Below are 21,120 nucleotides of genomic sequence, written 5' to 3'. Positions count from 1 at the left end.
GGACACCTCAGAAAGAAGAGTTAGAACTTTAAAGAAAATACAATCTCCATATATCTTTTACTACCACATCATCTTGTCTCAGTTACAGGTGAATACAAAGTATCTTGCACCTGCAAGTTGGTCTATTATGAACAAACAGGAAGGTCATAAAGCATCCATCTTTTGATATGGACATTACTCATAAAATCAAAAGAAACACAGCCACACTTGAACACAACAAGCACAAATATAAGACCGTTTTGAAATTTGTAGCTGAAATTGAAAAAAATAAATATAGATGTGTGAGATTCCCCAATATGGACAACCATTATTTGAAGACCGCCCTGCATTACTCATGCACACACAGAGGGGGGGGGGGGTTTGTCTCAGGACTTTCGGCTTTAAGTCTAATCATTTCCATTTCTTTGTTACTGCATATATGTACATTAATTTTATGTTGTACTCTAGATGGTACCTTATTAAGAGATGAAATACTAGTCATTACAATGTCCTTTAAATTATTCCAATGTGTTATATATCATTTCCATTAAACAGTCATCTTAAGGCAATAAATGATTTTTGCTACGAGTGGTGTGAGATCACTACACCATTTATTAGAGGTCTGAAGGCATGGAAAGGACTATATTTGATCTCTAACGTAAGGTTCCTGAAGTACATAACCCTAATTTCACCCACAGTACTAACATGCTATATGCATCAGTGAGATTCTTATTACAAAAACTTTCTGACATGGGATTGTCAGAAGAACTGCAACCATATTGAGATGAGGGTTTTTTTTAATTCTCATAAGGTTTATGGTAACACTCGACCAGTTCAAAAGAACCATTAGGTCAGTAAAACTTACAATCAAAAAGCAATAATAAAAGCAGATTTAAAATTAATAAAAGGTAATACATTTACCTTTTATTAATTTGTATGTCCATGTCATTTAAATAGTGAAATCCGACACAATTATAATGCCAAAGATTGTATTAATGTCCTTTGCAAACTTGGACCTTTTTTTTTTTTTTTTTAAATAAAGACATTCCATGTCTGTGTGATGGGATATTCACATGGCCAACCTGTTCAGCAAATACTGAATGAATTTCAGACTCAGTCCACAAAACTGTCTACTGTCTTGGGCATTAACTGGTTAATGCCCTGATTAAACAAGGTTCTGCTGTTTTTTTATCATGGGTCAAGGCAAACAGTGCCGAGACTGCTAATGAACAACCTCAAACTACAGAAAGGCACCATAGATATAAGCAAATGACTGGATAGGAAGACAGCTAAGGTCAGAGATGTAAAATATCAAAGTAAGAAATCAGAAAGTACCATTTATCTATTAATTAAGTACAATGAATTTGTTTAGTGAAGAGGTATACAGAAATTTTTTGAGCTGTTTGACAGACAACTGAAAAAAATAAAACTTTTTTGCTGGATAGACAATAGAGTAGAAAATAAATTACAACTTACAAATGGAGAACACATCATTATCACTATCTGGTAATAACATCTATAATTTTCATAACATCTGGTATAATTTATTTTGCAAACAATCTATTATTAGATGATTCCAATTTGCTCAGCACTTGCATTTTGATCTTCTAAAGCAGAACTGTATCAACTGATAATGCTATTCTAAAATTGTGCTTTAGCTAAAACTTTCTGATAATTCATAATGAGAGTCAAAATACAAATCTATAAAGATGTAAAAAATCAAACATACTACCTCTTTGGATGCTCGGAAGCAGATGAGGAGTACTTTTTGTTAATTTGTTTTTCATCTTTATGACACTGGGATGACTGAATTCCCTTAATTATATTAGCATCTTCTACAGTTTCTTTACCGAAGAGAACAGAAGGCCACACTTCTTTAGAATTATTCCTATCAGAATTAGTCTGATTTGATGGCAATGAAAGTTTCCTTTAAAAAAAAAAAAGCATAAAAATGCAACTTAGATTCTGATGATAAACTAAAGTGATTGCAGCTTCAGTCACTATCATACAGGAAGGCCTATAAGTCATGAAGGGGTTTAAACATTTAATAACTTTTTTATTTATTAATTTTTTTTATTATTTTTTGTCATAATGAAATACAGACTGGAGATTTTTTTTTTATTAGTTATGAAAAACCACATCACATAAATATCTTTCAATTTTGGCTTCACAAAACAGACTCTTTCTATGGCATATTCCATGACAGCTGTTAATTTTTCTGGCTGCAGTGCCATAATTTATTATCATTATTTATATGGGTACTCCATGGAGTCAAAATACTCATCACAGGACACCCACACACTATTCATTAAATGGGAAAACAACCCAATGTTTTCCCCCTATTTCCCATGTATTGAAAAATTTCTTTCATATCAATCTTATAGAATCCCTTTAGTAACTTATGAGTTTCTATCATATATTCCCTCTCCTGTGCTTCACAACTAAAGTCTGCAACCCAGATATCCTCAATCTATCCTCATAGGGAACATTCCACTGACCTATCACCAGCTTGATCACTCATCTCTGAATCTGCTCCACTACCTCCCAATCCCCTAGAAACAGGATCTGTGCACAGTAGTCAACATGTGGCCAAATCATAACCTTATAAAGAGGGATAATAATCTCCCTATCTCTATGTGTCATTGTATTCTTCAGCATCCAAGTAATCCTCTGGCCTATTCTGCCAACTCTTGCAATATGTCCTCCGAATTTCAAATCTCTATCCACTACCATCCCAAGATACGTAGCCTTATCAACTTCCTGGAAATTAGTACCATCAATATGATACGAAGTATGTCATTTTTTTCATTTTGAAGTGCATTACCTTATATTTTACAGCATTGAATCGACAACCATTGTACTTTGTCCACAGTGCCAATTTATTTAAATCATCCTGTAAGATATTTACATCAGCTTTATCAAGTATTAAATTCCCTGGTTTAGAATCATTGGCTAACAACTGAATAATCTTCAAATCTTCTGCTATATTATTAATGTACAAATTAAAGAACATTGGTCCTAGTACAGAACCCTGGAACACTCCACTATTCACTCTCGTTTGCCTTGATTCCACTCAACAATCAGCTACCCCCCCCCCATCCATGCCACCAGCTTTATATCTATTTCCATTTGCTCCAACTTATGTAATAGTTTTCTATGTGGTTCTAGTCAAATGTCTTTGCAAAGTCCATTAGTATCATGGTGTAGCCATTTCCTTTATCCAATTCAGTTGTCACATTATTATAAAATGCAAATAAATTATTGAGACTGGACCTACCTTTTACAAAGCCATGCTGTCCCTATAAAGTATCATATTCCTATCCACCCATTACTGAATTTTACTTTTAACCAACTTTTCCAATACTAAACAATGCTTTATTCACAATGATATTTTTAAATGTACTGAGTACCTCCAGTTGTACTTCAATGCTCACATGAGTCTCTGCTTTGCCATCCGTGTAAAATCTCTTGTGGTGAAACATAGAAAATTTTTTATCTATATCGATTTTACATGGGCCACAAAATACATATAATTAGAAGTGCATATAGCCTGTTTTGATGTAATAAATTCAGCAATATATTGTGAGAATAACTGAATGTAGAACCACAAGTATATGTAACTAAAAGGATCAGCCAGGGTTATGCAAGTAAACTGAAGGTCAACAATAGTCTCAAAGGTCAGCGAGTTTCGCCGCCAAAACCTAATGTTAGCATAGGCGATATCAGGGTGCTTCCAGAAAATTCAGGAAGTTTGGAAGGTAAACCAAGGGATGTCCAATGATATAAAAGGCAGAGATTGGGGGGGGGGGGGGGGGCGATAGCTCTCTATTTTTTTGGTTCCTGTGGAAAGCTTTTCCATGAGGAGAAGAGTTGGAGTCCTGCAAGCAAGTCGTCTGCAGGGTTAGTGTGGAGTTCGCTGGGGCCGTATTTCAAGATATACTTCCGAGATATTCTTTGACGAATGTACCGATCCACGTGCATGCTGATTTGTTGCAGCTGAAGCAATTCGTAACATCGCCGAAAAAATATATTACTTTTCCAGGGAAGGAGTATGCAAGACGGCAACCACCAGATAGTGCCCTATCACAGCCGTCTGAATGACGGCTGTGATAAAATGAGAAAGGAACAAGTGGAATTCACACTTATCCATTTAGGACCCAGGACTTTACAAGATATTGTGAGCACGTAAGTAGATTGCTCTATGTTAATATCCAGGATTGTGTGTATAGATGATCGATGTTAGTTCTGTTCAATTAATGTTTCAATGTGTTGAAGAGGTCAGAAAGCCAAACGTTAGTCTGAATGTGTATAAAAGAATACCGTAAACTTGAATATTGCTTGTGTTACCTAATGCTTGGAGTGTGGTATGTATAATTTTGCCTTCTATTAATAGGACCGAGAGTAAGGTTATGTTTGCTAAATTATTATATTCTTTAGTAAAAAAATTCTTTCTCTAATGCTTTAAGTGAGTTGCCTTACTGAATATATAGAGAATCAGGCATGTGACATGTCCCAATCCATCATCATAAAATTCCTAAAAATCCATATAGGATATGATAGTACTACATGAAAAATTTACATCATTACTAACTTCCTATGTACAATTTTCCTCCAAATCAGTCTGTTACTTGTCAAGACACCAACATTACCAGATCTTACATTTCTATCGTCTAGGCCACTTTGTACCGTATCAATCCAACTATATCTTGGTGTTCCTCTGGGTCGTTTTCCTGCCAACTTGGCAGAGAACACTTGTTTTGCTAATCTTTCCTCTCCCATTCTATTTAAGTGACCATACCACCTGAGATTAGCTCTGCTAATGCATTCCTGGATGCTGACAATGTCAAGTTCTTTCCAAATATCCTCATTTTTAATATGATATTGCCATTGATGCCATCTGTTCACACCTCTAATCTTTCTCAGGAATCTCATACCTGTGGTCTCTAGTCTCTGGTCAAATGTTTTACTTCTGCCCCAGCTCTCAGATCCATAAGTTATAACTGGTTTGAACACTGTCTTGTATACAGCTAATTTAGTGTTCCGACTAATTTCTCTCTTATTCCATACGAATTTATTCAATTGACTTCCTACCATACCAGCTTTGTTGATTCTGTTATCTATTTCCATATTTAATTTACCATCTTCACTAAAAATCGTGCCTAAATTAGCTGAAATGTTTTACTTGTTCCAGAGGTTCTCCATTCACAACACAGTTGACATTTTCAAAGATCTGCCTATTTTCATTGTCTTTCTCTTTTTAATGCTGACCTTCATATCATATCTATTACAACAGTTATTCAATTTAGTCAGGGAATTTTGCAAACTTGTAGCGAATTTATTTAGAAGTATAACATCGTCCGCATAAAGCAAAGAGCTCACATTAACATCTTCAATTTTGATATCATGTTTAATACCTCTTTCCTTCATAATGTGATCCATATAGATAATGAATAACAAAGGGGATAATGTACATTCTTGTCTCACAGATTTAACATTAAACCATCTTCCTGTACTTCCTTCAATTCTAACTGCTGATTTACAACTCAAATACAGAGTAAGTATTGCTTGATATAATGCACCATCGACACCATATAACTGTAGCGTATTGAATAGCTTCTCTCTTGGCAGCTTCCCATATGCTTTTTCCAGATCGAGAAAACTTAAATACAGATCTTTGTTATATTCCCATGCTTTCTCAACTATTTGTCGTAAAGTGAAGATCTGATCCTGACAGCCTCTATTTGACCTGAACCCAGCTTGTTCTTCACCAAGCTTTTCTGCCACAATTCTTCTCAACTGTTTCTCAAGTATACTTGCATATATCTTACCAGGAACACTAGGGATATACCTCCGTAATTCTCAAATTCAGTTTTATTTCCTTTTTTATATATTAGTACTAATAGAGCTCAACTACAATGCCTGTCCAGGCATTCTGAACTATGCAGTGCAGCCACTGCAAGACTTTTATACTTCAGCATTTCTGGTCTAATATCATCTACTCCTGCTGCCTTTCCACATTTCAAGTCTTTGATGGCTTTTTCTACTTCAAGTATGGATATGCATTCCTGGTCAGTGTTTTTTTTTATCACTGTGCTGTCATCACTGTTTGTTTCATTTAGCAAATTTTCAAAGTAATTACTCCATACTTCAAGGATATTTTTTCTCCCATTTTCATGTCAACTTTATCATCTGTAACTCCTTTTACAGCACTCTTTCCTCAATTCCTAAGTTCTTCAACAACCTCCAGAATATTTTGAAACCTTCTTGATATTTATTTTCTATGTTCTTGCCAAAATCCTCCCATGACTTTTGTTTAGCTAGTTTTACACTCTCTTTAGCTTTCTTACATTTGTCTCTGTATTCTCTAAGAGCACAAGCTGACTTATTTGCCAGGAATATTTGATATGCTTTCTTCTTTTTCTTCACTGCCTGTTTAACTTCCTGTGTCCACCATGGAGATCTAATTTTTCTATTCTTGCAGACAACTTCATCACATGCCTCTCTAGCTGAATTAATGAGGGTTTTCTTCAAGGTTTGTCACCGAATCTCCACGGTTTGGTTCCTGTTCTCAAACTCTTTCATTTTTCTTTCAATAATCTTTGTGTATTTTAGTCTACAATGCACATCTGAGATCTGCTCAACTTTTATTCACTTTAAAACTTTCTTACATGCCATTCTTTTCAATATGAAATTCAATTTTATCCTGCTCAAGACTAAATAGTGATCACTTCCAATTTCAAATCCTCTGTACATTCTAGTGTCCTGAACCAGGGAGAAACATCACTATCAACAATAACATAGTCAATGAGACTTTTCTTATTCCTTGCCTCTTCTCTCCATATGAATTTGTGCACATTTTTTTGTTGGAACATGGTGTTAGTAATAACCACCATGTTCCAACACCAGTCCATGTCCTGAGCAGAAATCCAACAGGCATTTGCCATTATTATTAGCTTTGCTCTTTTCTCCAAATTTTCCCAAAACATTTTTGTATGTCTGACAATCACTTCCTACTCTGCTATTTAGATCCCCAACAAGGACCAATTTTTTCTTTTTCATGGTGTAAGTAGCTTTCTCTAGAGTCTCAAAAAATACCTCCACTTCTACCTTAGTAGCACCTTCTATGGGACCATAGGTATAAATAAGTCTCATTGTCCAGTTCCCCATTCTAATATTTGCCCAAATCACTCTACTTGACACTGCCTACCATTCAAGAAGATGAGCGTCATATTTTGTGTTGAATAGTATGGCTACAGCTTCTTTTCCTTGATTGTCATTGCCTGAATATAACATTTTGTATTTATTGCTCAGAAAGATCTCACCAGTTTTTGTCTTTTTTTTTGTTTCAGTCACCCCTATTATGTTGATCTGGTACTTATTTAATTCCTCCACTAGTTCCATTTCTTTGCCATTCAGGCTTCTTATGTTGATAGTACCGATCTTTAACTCTCTTTATCTTATGTTGATAGTACCAATCTGTTAAAATAAATATGTTTGGTTCTGTTAATAGCTTGCCTGATCTTTGTTATCCAATACACTGTCTCACAAAAACTAATCGGACCTGTGTAACTAAAGTGTAGTAACCAGCACAACTGAATAATTCGGAGTTGCTTGAGATAAAGAAACTCATTTAAGGGTTATTATGCGTGCTTAGATAACATATTCTCTTGTATGTAAAAGGAAAAACAGAAATCTCATTTACACAATCCTTAATGGTGCAGTCGTTAACAAAAATAAATTTTTAAGGATTAATACATTTGAATTATAGCTACCTATATTGAGGATTTTTCTCTAAACAGAGGTTATTCCTTGTACCACAGTACTAGCACGTGTCAAAGTATGCTTTATGACATTGAAAAGGGGGGGAGTAAGCTAAGTGGATTACGAGAGTACTAAAATCAACTAACACTATTATATGCGAGTTTGAAATTAGAGCATACAAGCATCATGCACAAGCTCAAGCTCACGAAAATAACAAAGTAAGAAAAAAAACATTAAAGATAAAAGTAACGTCATAAAGTGACATAAATAGCAATGTTATGTACATATACAAATAATAAATAAATAAACAAATATAAACACATAACAGCAGTTCTCCACAGATATTAACAGGCCTGTAATTTGCTACTTGTCTTGGAGCCACCTTTATGTAATAGAAATGTCTTACCAACTTTCCACTCCCTTGAAACCTTGGGAGCACTTAAGAGTCAAAGCTGTATAACTGAGAGGAGACCTCTACATAGCCTTTAAAGGAATGTGGAGAACCGACCAGGGCTTCTGACCTAATGTCCAATCCTCACCTTCTCGTGGTGCACCCTGTTGTGTATCTACCTGGATACTGAATGAACGAGGATGGGCTGGCAATATGGGATTTAGCCGGCCAAATTGTAATTCTTATTGGCTTAAACCAAATTACAAAATGATGGTACAACATGACAAAATTTCATGCCAGCTGGGGCGTCGCCCGGTTAAACAAGGCTGCTGTTGTTTTCACCAGGAAACCAGGGTGAACAATGAAAAGTCAGCTACTGGAACAAATCGGGAAAAACACCCCAATTCAACATCAACAGAGTTAAAGATCGATACAATCAACATAAGAAACTTGAATGGCAAAGAAATGAAGCTAGCAGAGAAATTAGATAAGTACCAGATCGAAATAATAGGGGTGACTGAAACAAAAAAGACAAAAACTGGAGAGATCTTTCTGAGCAATAAATACAAAATATTATATTCAGGCAATGACAATCAAGGAAAAGGAGTAGCCATTGTATTCAACACTAAATACGAGGCTAATCTTCTTGAATGGCAGGCAGTCTCAAGTAGAGTGATGTGGGCAAATATCAGAATGGGGAATTGGACAAAGAGACTTATTTGTGCCTATGGTCTCACAGAAGGTTCTACTAAGGTAGGGGTGGAGGAATGTTTTGAGGATTCAGAAAAAGCATCTGACACAACAAAAAAGGAAAAGTTGGTCCTTGTTGGGGATCTAAATGGCAGAGTAGGAAGTGATTGTCAGACATACAAGAATGTTTGGGGAAAATTTGGAAAAAAGAGCAAAGCTAATAATAATGGCAAATATTTGTTGAATTTCTGCTCATTATATGGACTGGTTATTACTAACACTATTTTCCAACATAAAAATGTGCACAAATTCACATGGAGAGAAGAGCCAAGAAATAAGAAAAGTCTCATTGACTAAGTTATTGTTGATAGTGATGTTTTCTCCTTTGTGCAGGACAGAGTGTACAGAGGATTTGAAATTAGAAGTGATTACTATTTAATCTTGAGCAGGATAAAATTGAATTTCATATTGAAAAGAATAACATGTAAGAAAGTTTTAAAGCGAATAAAAGTTGAGCAGCTCTAAGATGTGAACTGTAGACAAAATACACAAAGATTATTGAAGAAAAAATGAAAGAATTTGAGAACAGGAACCAAACTTTAGAGATTCAGTGGCAAGCCTTGAAGAAAACCTTGATTGATTCAGCCAGAGAGGCATGTGGTGAGGTTGTCTACAAGGATAGAAAAATCAGAACTCCATGGTGGACACAAGAAGTTAAAGAGGCAGTGAACGAAAAGAAGAAAGCATATCAAAAGTTCCTGGCAAATAATTCAGCTTGTGCTCTTAGAGAATGCAGAGACAAATATAAGAAAGCTAAACAAAAGTCTTGGGAGGACTTTGGCAAGAACATAGAAAATAAATATCAAGGTGGCAAAATATTTTGGAGGTTGTTGAAGAAGCTTAGAAATGGAGGAAAGAGTACCGTAAAAGGAGTTAGAGATGATAAAGGTGACATGCAAACGGGAGAAAAAGATATCCTTGAAGTATGGAGTAATTACTTCGAGAAATTCTAAATAAAACAAGCAGTGATAGCAGTGGTAAAAAACACTGAACAGGCATACAATAAGGAATACATATCCATACTTGAAGTACAAAAAGCCATCAAAGGCTTAAAATGTGGAAAGGCAGCAGGAGTAGATGATATTCGACCAGAAATGCTGAAGTATGGTGGTATAAGAGTCTTACAGTGGCTGCACTGGATAGTTCAGAAGGCCTGGACAGAGGGAAGAATTCCCGATGATTGGAGTAGAGCTTTTATAGTACCCATATATAAAAAGGGAAATAAAACTGAATGTGAGAATTACAGAGGTATTTACCTGGTAAGATATATGGAAGTATACTTGAGAAGAATTGTAGAAGAAAAGCTTGTGAAGAACAAGTTGGATTCAGGCCACACAGAGGCTGTCAGGATCAGATCTTCACTTTACGACAAATAGTGGAGAAATCATGGGAATATAACAAAGATCTCTATTTGAGTTTTGTAGATCTGGAAAAGATATATGATAAGGTGCCAAGAGAGAAGCTATTCAATACGCTACAGTTATATGGTGTCAATGAGGCATTATATCAAACAATACTTAGTCTTTATTTGAGTTGTAAAGACTAAGTATTGTTTGATAGTGCTCAGCAGTTAGAATTGAAGGAAGTACAGGAAGATGGTTTAATGTTAAATCTGGTGTGAGACAAGAATGTACATTGTCCCCTCTGTTATTCATTATCTATATGGATCATATTATGAACGAAAGTGGTATTAAACATGATATCAAAATTGGAGATGTTAATCTCAGCTGTTTGCTTTATGCGGACAATGTTATACTTATCAATAAATCCAATACGAGTCTTTAAGATTCCTTGACTAAATTGAATAACTGTTGTAATAAATATGGTATGAAGGTCAGCAATAAAAAGACAAAGACAATGAAAATAGGAAGAATCATTGAAAATGTCAACAGCATTGTGAATGGAGAACCTGTGGAACAAGTAAAACATTTCACCTACTTAGGCACGATTTTTAGTGAAGATAGTAAATTAAATATGGAAATAGACAATAAAGCTGGTATAGTAGGAAGTCAATTGAATAAATTCATATGGAATAAGAGAGAAATTAGTCAGAACACTAAATTAGCTGTATACAAGACAGTGTTCAAACCAGTTTTAACTTATGTATCTTAGAGCTGGGTCAGAAGTAAAATACTTGACCAGAGACTAGAGACCACAGAAATGAGAATCCTGAGAAAGATTAGAGGCGTGAACAGATGGCATCAATTGCAATATCATATTAAAAATGAGGATATTAGGAAAGAACTTGACATTGTCAGGAATGCGTTAGCAGAGCTAATCTCAGGTGGTATGGTCATTTAAACAGAATGGGCAAGGAAAGATTAGCAAAGCAAGTGTTCTCTGCCAGGTTGGCAGCAAAACGACCCAGAGGAACACCAAGATATAGGTGGATTGATACAGTACAAAGTGCCTTAGACAACAGAAATATAAGATCTGATAATATTGGAGTATTGACAAGTAACAGACTGATCTGGAAGAAAATCGTAGATAGGAAGTTAGTAATGATGTAAATTTTTCATGTAGTACTATCATATCCTGTACACCCCTTGAGGGTACATGGCAGGAATTTGATGATGGAACCTTGCCAGAGCTGAGAATTATATAAAAGAACTTCATCAGAGGCACCACCAGCTCATTTGCATATTGTTATAGAACATGAGCTGACATACCATTCAGGCCCACTGCTTTATTCACATTGATATTTTTAAATGTACTGAGTACCTCCAGATCATCTACTTCAATATTCACATCCGTCTCTGCTGTGACATCAGTAACTGCAAAATCACCACCTTGCAAAGTGCTTACATAGTAACTCAACTATTTCTTAAGCTTCTGTCACTTTCCTACTATCAGTACTGAGTATAGTTATCTTTCGATAATTATTCTTTTTCTTACTTGCTATGTAGCAAAGAATTCTTTTTGATTTACTTTGGCCTGCTTAGCTAATTTTCTCTCAAAATCTATTTAGCCTTTCTTTTCACACTATCCCTACTCGGTTTATCGTCCTGATCCTAGGTATGCACTCTGCATAGCTAGGGTCAGGAGGATAAGCAATCCTTAACCACTTCACATACACTAATGACAATTCATTCTATGTAGTTTAGAGGCTCTGCTCTCATTTGCCTCCTAAGTTTGTCACCATTGCTAGCTTTGTAGTTCCACATAAAACCTTTCTTGACTGAACTTTCCACCTTATTATATTGAACAACCTCCCAGGACAAGACTGCACTATCACTTTCCATGATCACAGGTAGAATTGCTATTGTAGTTATAGATAGATCTTCTCATGCTATTACCAGATCCAACACACTCAAACTTCAGATCTCTTCCATCACATGCTGTTTCAGGTAATTATTCCTTAGTAACTGTGTAAATTTCATTGCCATTTTACCAGGTACCCTTTCCTCCTTCCAATCTATATCACCATAGTTGAAGTCTCCCATGATAATTGCTCAGCCTGCACTTATTGTCCAAATCTGCAGATGCATGCCATCATAATGCGATTACCAGATCCAACACTCTCAAACCCCTGGTCCCTTCCATTACATGTTGGTATAGACCCCTAGGTCTAAACTAAGACAATATATTTTGTCCTATTGGCTTCTATCTCACACCAGACAGTCTCAAATGAACCATTTCTCTCAGACCCACAATCTTCCTTAACTTTTAATTTTGTTGGTTGAAGTTCTTCAGCTATCATTAATAATATCCCTCCTCCTGCCCTATTCCGTCTATCTTCTCTGAAAATACAATATCCATTATATTCTATCCCCATAATTACAACATTCTCTGATAACCAGGTCTTACTGAAGCCAATAAATTTTGGCCCAGTCGAGCTGACCAATGCCAAAAATGCCTCTCCTTTATTTCTGATACTTTTTTGTGTACATGCATTTCAACATCCCGTTGGGCCCACATTATCCTTACATAATATCATTACCTGCCCATTCAGATTCAAAACCTGGGAAACTGCACCCAATTGTTAGCAAAACAGCTGGCTTAAAGATAAACCTAAAGAAGTCCCACATTATGTTCGATAGTTATGAACAACCAGAAATAATAAAAATCAGTGATGATGAAATTGAACAAGTGGGTAATTACATACACTTAGAACAATCGACTTTAATGGATCAAAAGACAAACAATGCATGGATGAAAAGCATTTGGAAAATTACAGTCAATATTCAAAAGCAATTACCATTATTCCTAAAAATAAAGTTTTAACCAGAGTATTCTGGTTAAAACTTATATTCTCCCTATATTGACATGTGGCTGTGAAATGCAAAGGAAACACAAAAACTAAGAGGAACCACACAACTTAGCATGGAAAGATGTAAGCTTAGCATCACAAGACTGGATTGCAAAAGAAATACTCAGATAAGAACTGAAACCAAAGTCTCTGGCATTATAAAAAAAAAAAAGCAAAACATCTTAACTGTCAATGCATTTGGTATATTGCTCAAAGACAAGACCAATGATGGGCAAAACAAGTACTGGATTAGATTCCACAGGAGGAAAAATCACCACAATGCCAGGCCAAAATCGCAATGGATTTATGAAATCATGAGATTAAGCATATTTTCTTTGGCTGATTAGCATCTTTCTTCTACTGACATCAATGGAAGAAAACACACTGAAATCAGAAAAGCTCTTGGAAAGGCCTTCTACAGCAGTAGATCAAAAATGGCTGAAAATGACGATGATAATATCAATCCATCCATCTTCAAGGCCCACCTTTCCTAATTGGGTTGTGGGGGCAGCAGCTGCAAGAGGGACTTCCAATGGTCACGATCCTTGGCCACCAAGCTCAGGTGTTCTGGTGGGACTCCCAGACGTGTCCATCCAAGGTTTTGGATATAGTCTATCTAGCAAGTCCTTGGCCTTTTACCCTCTGGCAAAGAGGGCCTGCTGGGGGAGCCTCTCTTGTAGCATTCTGACCAGGTGCCCATACCATCGTAACTGTGATCTCTCAACACAGAAAAGCAGCGGTTGAGTATTGAAGGTTTCCGAATTGCAGAGCTTCTGACCCTGTCGAGTCTTGTCAGCCCTGCAACCGCTTGAAGGAACCAGGGTGAGCCTCAGCTACTGGGTGGGTCTACAGGTGGTGGATAGTGAAATGGCTTGCAGATATGTAAGCTAGCTGCAATGAGGGGAAACCTGAGCAGCTCTGAACCGAGGTGGTAGTGCTAATAGGGCACTATCAAACACTGTAACATAGTCAGGTCATCATATAATGGTAATACTGCATTGTCCGTTGCGTGGGTTACCAAGGGATGCACTTGGGTTTTAGGCAGAGGGACCCATTCGAAAAATATGTTAAGTCTCCCTTAGACACCATTCCTCAGCACTCTGATAGAGGAAACTCTATCAGAGTGCTGAGGAGTGCTAAACACCTCCCCAAACGCTATCCATTTGGGGAGGTGTTTAGGGGCAGCGCAAAGAAATGGTTCTGCAAAAGGACGGAAATGGCAAATGACAACGGTACCAGACTATGGCTTTAGGAATGATGATGGTATATATATTTGGGATGTCAGTCTCTGTAGCAATGACAATGCTGTTTATTTGGAAAGATCTGGGTTCAAATCTCACCTGGGACACAAAGAATATTTATGTCATTTCCACTAAAAAGTGAGTTAGCTAGTCTCATACTGAGGTGGCAAAAATTTTCTTTCCAGAAATTTGGATTTTTCAGCATATTAAACAGGCAAACTGTCAAGAGCACACATGACTGACAGAAGTTGAAAGTTTATTTTTCACTTGGTCAGACTATAATAAATTTAGTTTAATCCTTCATCAAAGTATGTGCAGTTCCTATAGGAGGAGATGACTTTGCTAATGCTTCTGCCTGGTATCTCCACTCGGGCCTGGCTCCCACTGAAGAGACCTCAATAAAGGTCGAAACTAGTCTGGGTAGTGGCCCTTCCCTTAATGCATAACATTATACATATCTGAAAGGAGATGTTTTTTGCATTATGGGAGATACTGAGATAGGAGTGTTGGTCGCTTGCACCACCTTTGCAAGGAGTTGCCCGGTGTTGTACCACTTTACCCCAGTCCTGAAGATACTTTCAGGTGCAAACTTTGTTTGCACATGCTTGGATAAAGGATTAAACTAAATTTATTATACGACTGACAGAAGCTGATGCAGATAGGAGTAACTACCGTATCACTTAAGAGAAAGATAGGATATCTATATATATATCCTATCTCTCTTATATAAATAAGAGAGAAATTAGTCGGAACACTAAATTAGCTGTATACAAGACAGTGTTCAAACCAGTTTTAACTTATGGATCTGAGAGCTGGGTCAGAAGTAAAACACTTGACCAAAGACTAGAGACCGCAGATGTGAGTGTCATGAGAAAGATTAGAGGCATGAACAGATGGCATCAATGGCAATATCATATTAAAAACAAGGATATTAGGAAAGAACTTGACATTGTCAGCATCCAGGAATGCGTTAGCGGAGCTAATCTCAGGTGGTATGGTCACTTAAACAGAATGGAGGAGGAAAAATTAGCAAAACAAGTGTTCTCTGCCAGGTTGGCAGGAAAAACGACCCAGAGGAAGAGCAAGATAGAGGTGGATTGATACTGTACGAAGTGCCTTAGACGATAGAAATATAAGATCTGATAATGTTGGAGTCTTGACAAGTAACAGACTGATTTGGAGAAAATTGTAGATAGGAAGTTAGTAATGATGTAATTTTTTTTCATGTAGTACTATCATATCCTGTACACCCCTTGAGGGTACATGGCAGGAATTTGATGATGATGATGATTTCATTAAAATGACCTTAATGTTTAAATAATAAAAAAACTATATATATATATATATATATTACCTTTGCTGACAATTTAGTATCTGTTCTCGTAATTTCCTTTCATATTCTTGATGACTCCTGTGTGGAGAAAGAGGACACGTATATTATTACACTGAATGATATTCTTTACTAACATACTCTCTGATATTCTTCACTAACATACTCTGTTTATATCAGTTTTATTAATGGAACTTTTTTTTCCTCAAAATTCTTTAACAGTGAATGGAAAACATGAACTTTCTATGAATTTAAACACAATTTTAAATGTAAGCTACCCCCCCCCTGCTTTATTTTCAGTGTTCACATTTTTGAGTTTGCTTAAGACTACCTACATATCTGATATTTTTTCCTTTAATTTTCCAGCTTCCAACTAGCAGGGTGGTAGTATGTTATACTGGGCAACAAAAATATAACTTTGGTAAAAGACTTGCACAAACATCTATACCATAATAGGATTAGAAACAAACTGCTGATAGACAAATGGTGATAATATTCACCTATGAATATTATCACCAGATTATGAGTGATAATATTCATTTTCAGGTTAAAAAAATTTGATCTGGCTCAAAATTCTTGATAATGGTCTTAGAATTGTTAATATCCTTATATATAAAAAAATCATCATCATCAAATTCCTGACTTGTACCCTATAGGGGTGTACAGGATATGATAGTACTACATGAAAAATTTACATCATTACTAAATAATCAATGCCATAATAATTTTCTACATATATGCTTCAGATGAACATGATAAGCTAACACCAGTAAGATTTCACATTCTAGTTTCCAACCCACATTTTTTCCAGAACTATAATATTTATCATGTCTTTCGAGATAACCAACTCTTATATTCCAGTCTTCTAAACCACACCTAAATGGATCAAGTCATCCTTTCTTGGATTTCCACGGGATCTTTTTTCTGATATTTTTGTTTTCAAAACTTTTCTTTTGTTTTAAATATATATTAGACATATACTAAAAGTTGAAAAATCTATGATCAGTGCTATGTATGGCCAAGAAGTTAAGAAAAAAAGAAGAAGGATCTATTGATATGCTTCTTAAACAGCTGAAGGTTGGAGTCCTTGGGGAGGACTCCAACCTTCAACTGTCATGTAAGTATGGGAGGGTGGGGTTGTTCCAAATAAGAGATGTAGATAGCATGAAAAGGTGAGGAAGAGCAGTTGGTTTGGTAAGTTTGGAGGTGAAGAGTAAAGGATGATGACTAGCAGCTGCTCACGTTCTTGTGGAGGAAATGGTAGTCAGTTCAGCAGAACATCATCTATGAAAATATGTATAGAAGCAAAAATGTCAAATGTCAATGTAAGAATGATTACAGTACATCTGTGAAAGACAGGCCATCAATTAATCAGATTGTCCTGTAATAGTAACTCATTTCTTAAGCTTTCTTCCTTCAATCTACTAAAGTGATAACATCAATACAGATTTCTCTAATTATATACCATGCAAAACAAAAAACCTCTACATCCACTCCAATATGTATATGGCCTCAATATAAACAATTAAGGATATACACCACCACCACCTGCACACAACAAAAACTAATATGCTATTTCTCAAAGAAAACTATTATTATGGGCTACTCCAAGGAGTCCTTAGACTCATCAAGGAAGGCCCTAAACTTCATGTGAAGAACTATCCAACATTTGTGCAGTATCTATCATACTTTACTATGAATTAATTCACGGTCATGGCACCCTATTCCACCCATTCACTACTCTCCAGCAAAAAACCTAGTTTTAACACACTCTTATTCAGTTTCCATGGATGGCCCCTAGTTCTCCTGCCACCAGACCCATTATGAAAAATTTCCTCTGAATGAATCTTGTAAAAACCCCTCAGTAATTTGTATGTATCAATCATATCACTCCTTTTCCGCCTATCAACCAGTTTCTGTAATCCACAAATCTTCAACCTATTCTCATAAGGTTCATTCCATAGACCTACTACCATCTTGGTCACTCGCCTGTGGATCTCTCTACCTCCTCATTGCCAAGAAACCCTGGTGCCCAGATCTGCATATAGTAGTCAAGATGGGATCTTATCAAGGCTTGATAAAGAGGACCAATAACCTGCTTGTCTCTGCTCGTCAAAGTATTCTTCAGTAACCAAGTAATATGATGAGCTGTTTTAGCCACTTGTGTTACCAGTCTGCCAATCTATCCAAATGATTCTACAAAATTTTAACATCATCTGTATTAACTACCACTCTACCCAATTATGCATCATTGGCAAACAACTGAAGTTTCCTCTCAGATCCTTTCCTATATTGTTAATGTACAAATTAAAGAGTAGCAGTCCAAGAACAGAACCCTGCAGCATGCTACTAGTCACAGGCTTTATTTTGGACTCTACTCTTGAATAAACTACTCTCTGATATCTCTCTATCAACCACTCTCCTATCCACCTCACCAACCTTATATCCAACCCGATGTGCTGCAGTTTATTGATTAGAAAGCCATGTGGTATCGTGTCAAAGGCTTTTGCAAAGTCCAGCAGTATCACTGTAGACCCACTGCCTTCATCCATCTCAGCTGACACTGTATTATAAAATGTGAGCAAGTTACTGAGGCATGACCTATCCTTCACAAAAACATGTTGCCCCCCCCTCTCTCTACAGTATCCTATTTCCATCTATCTATCCATTCCTGTATTTTGCTCTTGGCCAACTTTTCCAATACTCTGACAACAACTCCTGAAATGCTGATTGGTCAATAATTTGCTACATCAGTCTTGGAGCCTCCTTTATGCAATGGAACTATTTTCTCCCTCTTTCCATCCTCTCAGGAGTAACCCAGAGCTGAGACTTAGATTAAACAATATGGTCAAGGTGACTGACAATTCCATTGCATGTAAAACTGGAGCTGGTATACAATCCAATACCACAGGTGTTTTTTTTTTTTTACTCTTTCTATAAAGAAATTTACTTAAAAAACAAACAAAAAGCAATACAACAAAAAGAGAAATTCAATATTGAACATAGGTACAAAGATGAATACCACACAAAGGGTAAGATTTTCTTCTGTATTCAAAATAGCATGTTTCTTGTTTTTTGGTAAAGTTTGTGATGATATCTGGAAAAAAAAAATGTGCCACAGGAAAATGCTCTCAGTTGGACTAATATATAAATAAGTTATGGCACATTTATTTTAATACATCAGAATAAAGTCCAAAGGTTTCTTAATAAATTAAAATTCTGTTTTGCATATCAAATATTAAACGAACATATAACATTTTTGAGAATGTTATGATTCTTCCAAAAATTACACTTTTAATTTTAAATACTAATCAGCCACCATACAATACAAAAATTAATATTTCACAGTTATGTGAAAAATAATTTAAATCCACCAATCTCTCGACAAAATGCACAAAGAGCTGAGAGCTTTATTGTTAAACTAGCTTTCCATTTGACGTCTCTCGAGATTACTTTAAATATTTATAAATGCATAATAATAATAATAATAATAATAATAATAACAATAAAATATTTTGACTTAAACATAATTCTGTACAAAATTACAGTGAAATATAAAGAGCACTTTGTTTTGCTTAGAGAAGCAGCTGCTCATCAGTAACAGACTGGGACACTTATTCTTTAGGTGGTGGGACATTATAAGTAAAATCTAGAACTGGTCAGTCTAGATTGTTGCAATTTGCTACATTTTTTCCTAATTTTAATTTTCTTTTTGATGTTACACATTATTTTCCAAGTAACTAAATAAACGAGTTAATACTTTTCTAAAGCTAGAATGCTACAGTATCCACTTAAATGTTTCTACAATTATGCCTTCTCATAGTTTAAAATCTGACTTCATTTAGTAGCAAAATTATTTCAAACAAACTATGAGAATGCATAATTGGAGAAACATTTAGATGAACATTCTAGCTTCAGAGCAGTATTTACTCATTTCTTTATTTAGAGTAATAGTAACGGTATTTAAAAAAGAATATAGTGTACATATATGTTAATGGTAAAAAGTATCTTTCTTTTCCCTCAGAAAAACATTAGTGTACTCCAACTTTAATCAGAATTGCAGCAGTTCTAAATCGCCTAGAAAAATATGTTTAGATTGAAAGATGGATAAGCTGCACTGCATATCTTCACAAACTTGTTTTGCAATAAGTATCACTAGTCTGCAATTGACTTCACAATAATCCGTATCATTCAATTTTTTTTCACCCATTCTTTTTTTAGTACATTTTGGACTTAATTCTTATACATAAAAAGGAACCTAAATAGTCAATAAGGAATGGCTGAGTAAATCTAATCATCTTAGTGATGAAAGCTGCCAACAATCTACAACAATGATTCATTAGGTCTTCAAACATAATATTCAAAATAAGTCCAGGATCCAGAATCAGATACCCTTTTCAAGGGAATATACAAAATAAATAAATCAGGCACATTTAAGGAAAATCCCACTAAAAATCAATATCACAAATACTGTAAAAGAAAACCAAAATTTAACTTTTTTTCCAATTACCTTTTTAAATAAAGATGCAGAAGTAATTTTTGGACATAAATACTGAGAAATGAATATGCTTAGTTACATGTGATTCAGTGTGCAATTCTGAAAAGATATTCCAAAGCTTTCTGAGAATACACAATCAATTAATGCAGCGTATTATCCAATTTTTACATGCCTGAATGCGTTCAGGTATATACATGATATTTTTCTATTATATTTAAATACAGAACTAGATATTGTATTATTGATGCAGATATTTTACTGAAGAAATCTTGTGGTATTATCTTTACAAACCATTTTCAAAGCCACCGCTTAGATAGCCATGCAAAATAATTAGGTACAAAACAGCATATATGAAAAGATATACAGGGTGTTCGGGATAAATTTGACAGTTTCGTAAGGAAAAAGAAAATCTTCTTTGTATCTATTAAATTTAATGAATTGACAAAAAAACATTACAGGCAGAGTTAATTACAATACTATCAACAAGATTTACTCAAAATAACCACCATTAGCATCGATCACAGCTTCAATTCTGCTTCGGAACCTCGAACAAGCTGATGCTACAGTCTCCCTGGGAAGGGCTGCAAAAACTGTTTTAATTTTATCCATTAACTGGGCTTTTGTATTACTGGAAGTGCGATTGGTGTCTTTTTCAACTGCGCCCCATACAAAATAATCCATGGGGTTAAGGTCTGGGGAGTTTGGAGGCCAAACATTTGGACTGGTGAAGTCGTAGAAATTTTCAGACAACCATTTTTGACTTTTCCCAGAGGTGTGGCAAGGGGCCGAATCCTGCTGCCATACATACGGCCTACCATTGGCTACCCTTGTTATCCAGGGCTTGACTACAGTTAGCAACTCCACGAACAAAGCCCGAATTCCAATGCCAGGGTTCTTCAACACCTGTTCCTGCAGATTTGC

At 35.7% G+C, this 21,120-nt stretch overlaps 1 protein-coding gene across 1 annotated transcript in view; it reads right to left on the bottom strand.

The window, feature by feature from the left end:
* Nucleotides 1-21,120, bottom strand: part of LOC150095178 (uncharacterized) — a 251,994-nt gene that overhangs the window by 67,478 nt on the left and 163,396 nt on the right. Inside the window, exons 7-8 of the mRNA XM_090411216.1 lie at nucleotides 15,726-15,782; nucleotides 1,712-1,906 (exon numbers count right to left, since the gene is read on the bottom strand). Coding sequence (XP_090267342.1) covers nucleotides 1,712-1,906; nucleotides 15,726-15,782 — 252 coding nt within the window. The remainder of the gene's footprint in view (nucleotides 1-1,711; nucleotides 1,907-15,725; nucleotides 15,783-21,120) is intronic.

This window comes from Typopeltis vanoorti, chromosome 21 (genome assembly GCF_054136105.1).
Source record: "Typopeltis vanoorti isolate ZY-2024b chromosome 21, IOZ_Tvanoo_1.0, whole genome shotgun sequence".
Lineage (NCBI taxonomy): Eukaryota > Metazoa > Arthropoda > Arachnida > Uropygi > Thelyphonidae > Typopeltis > Typopeltis vanoorti.
This window is presented reverse-complemented; position numbering and strand designations above follow the sequence as displayed.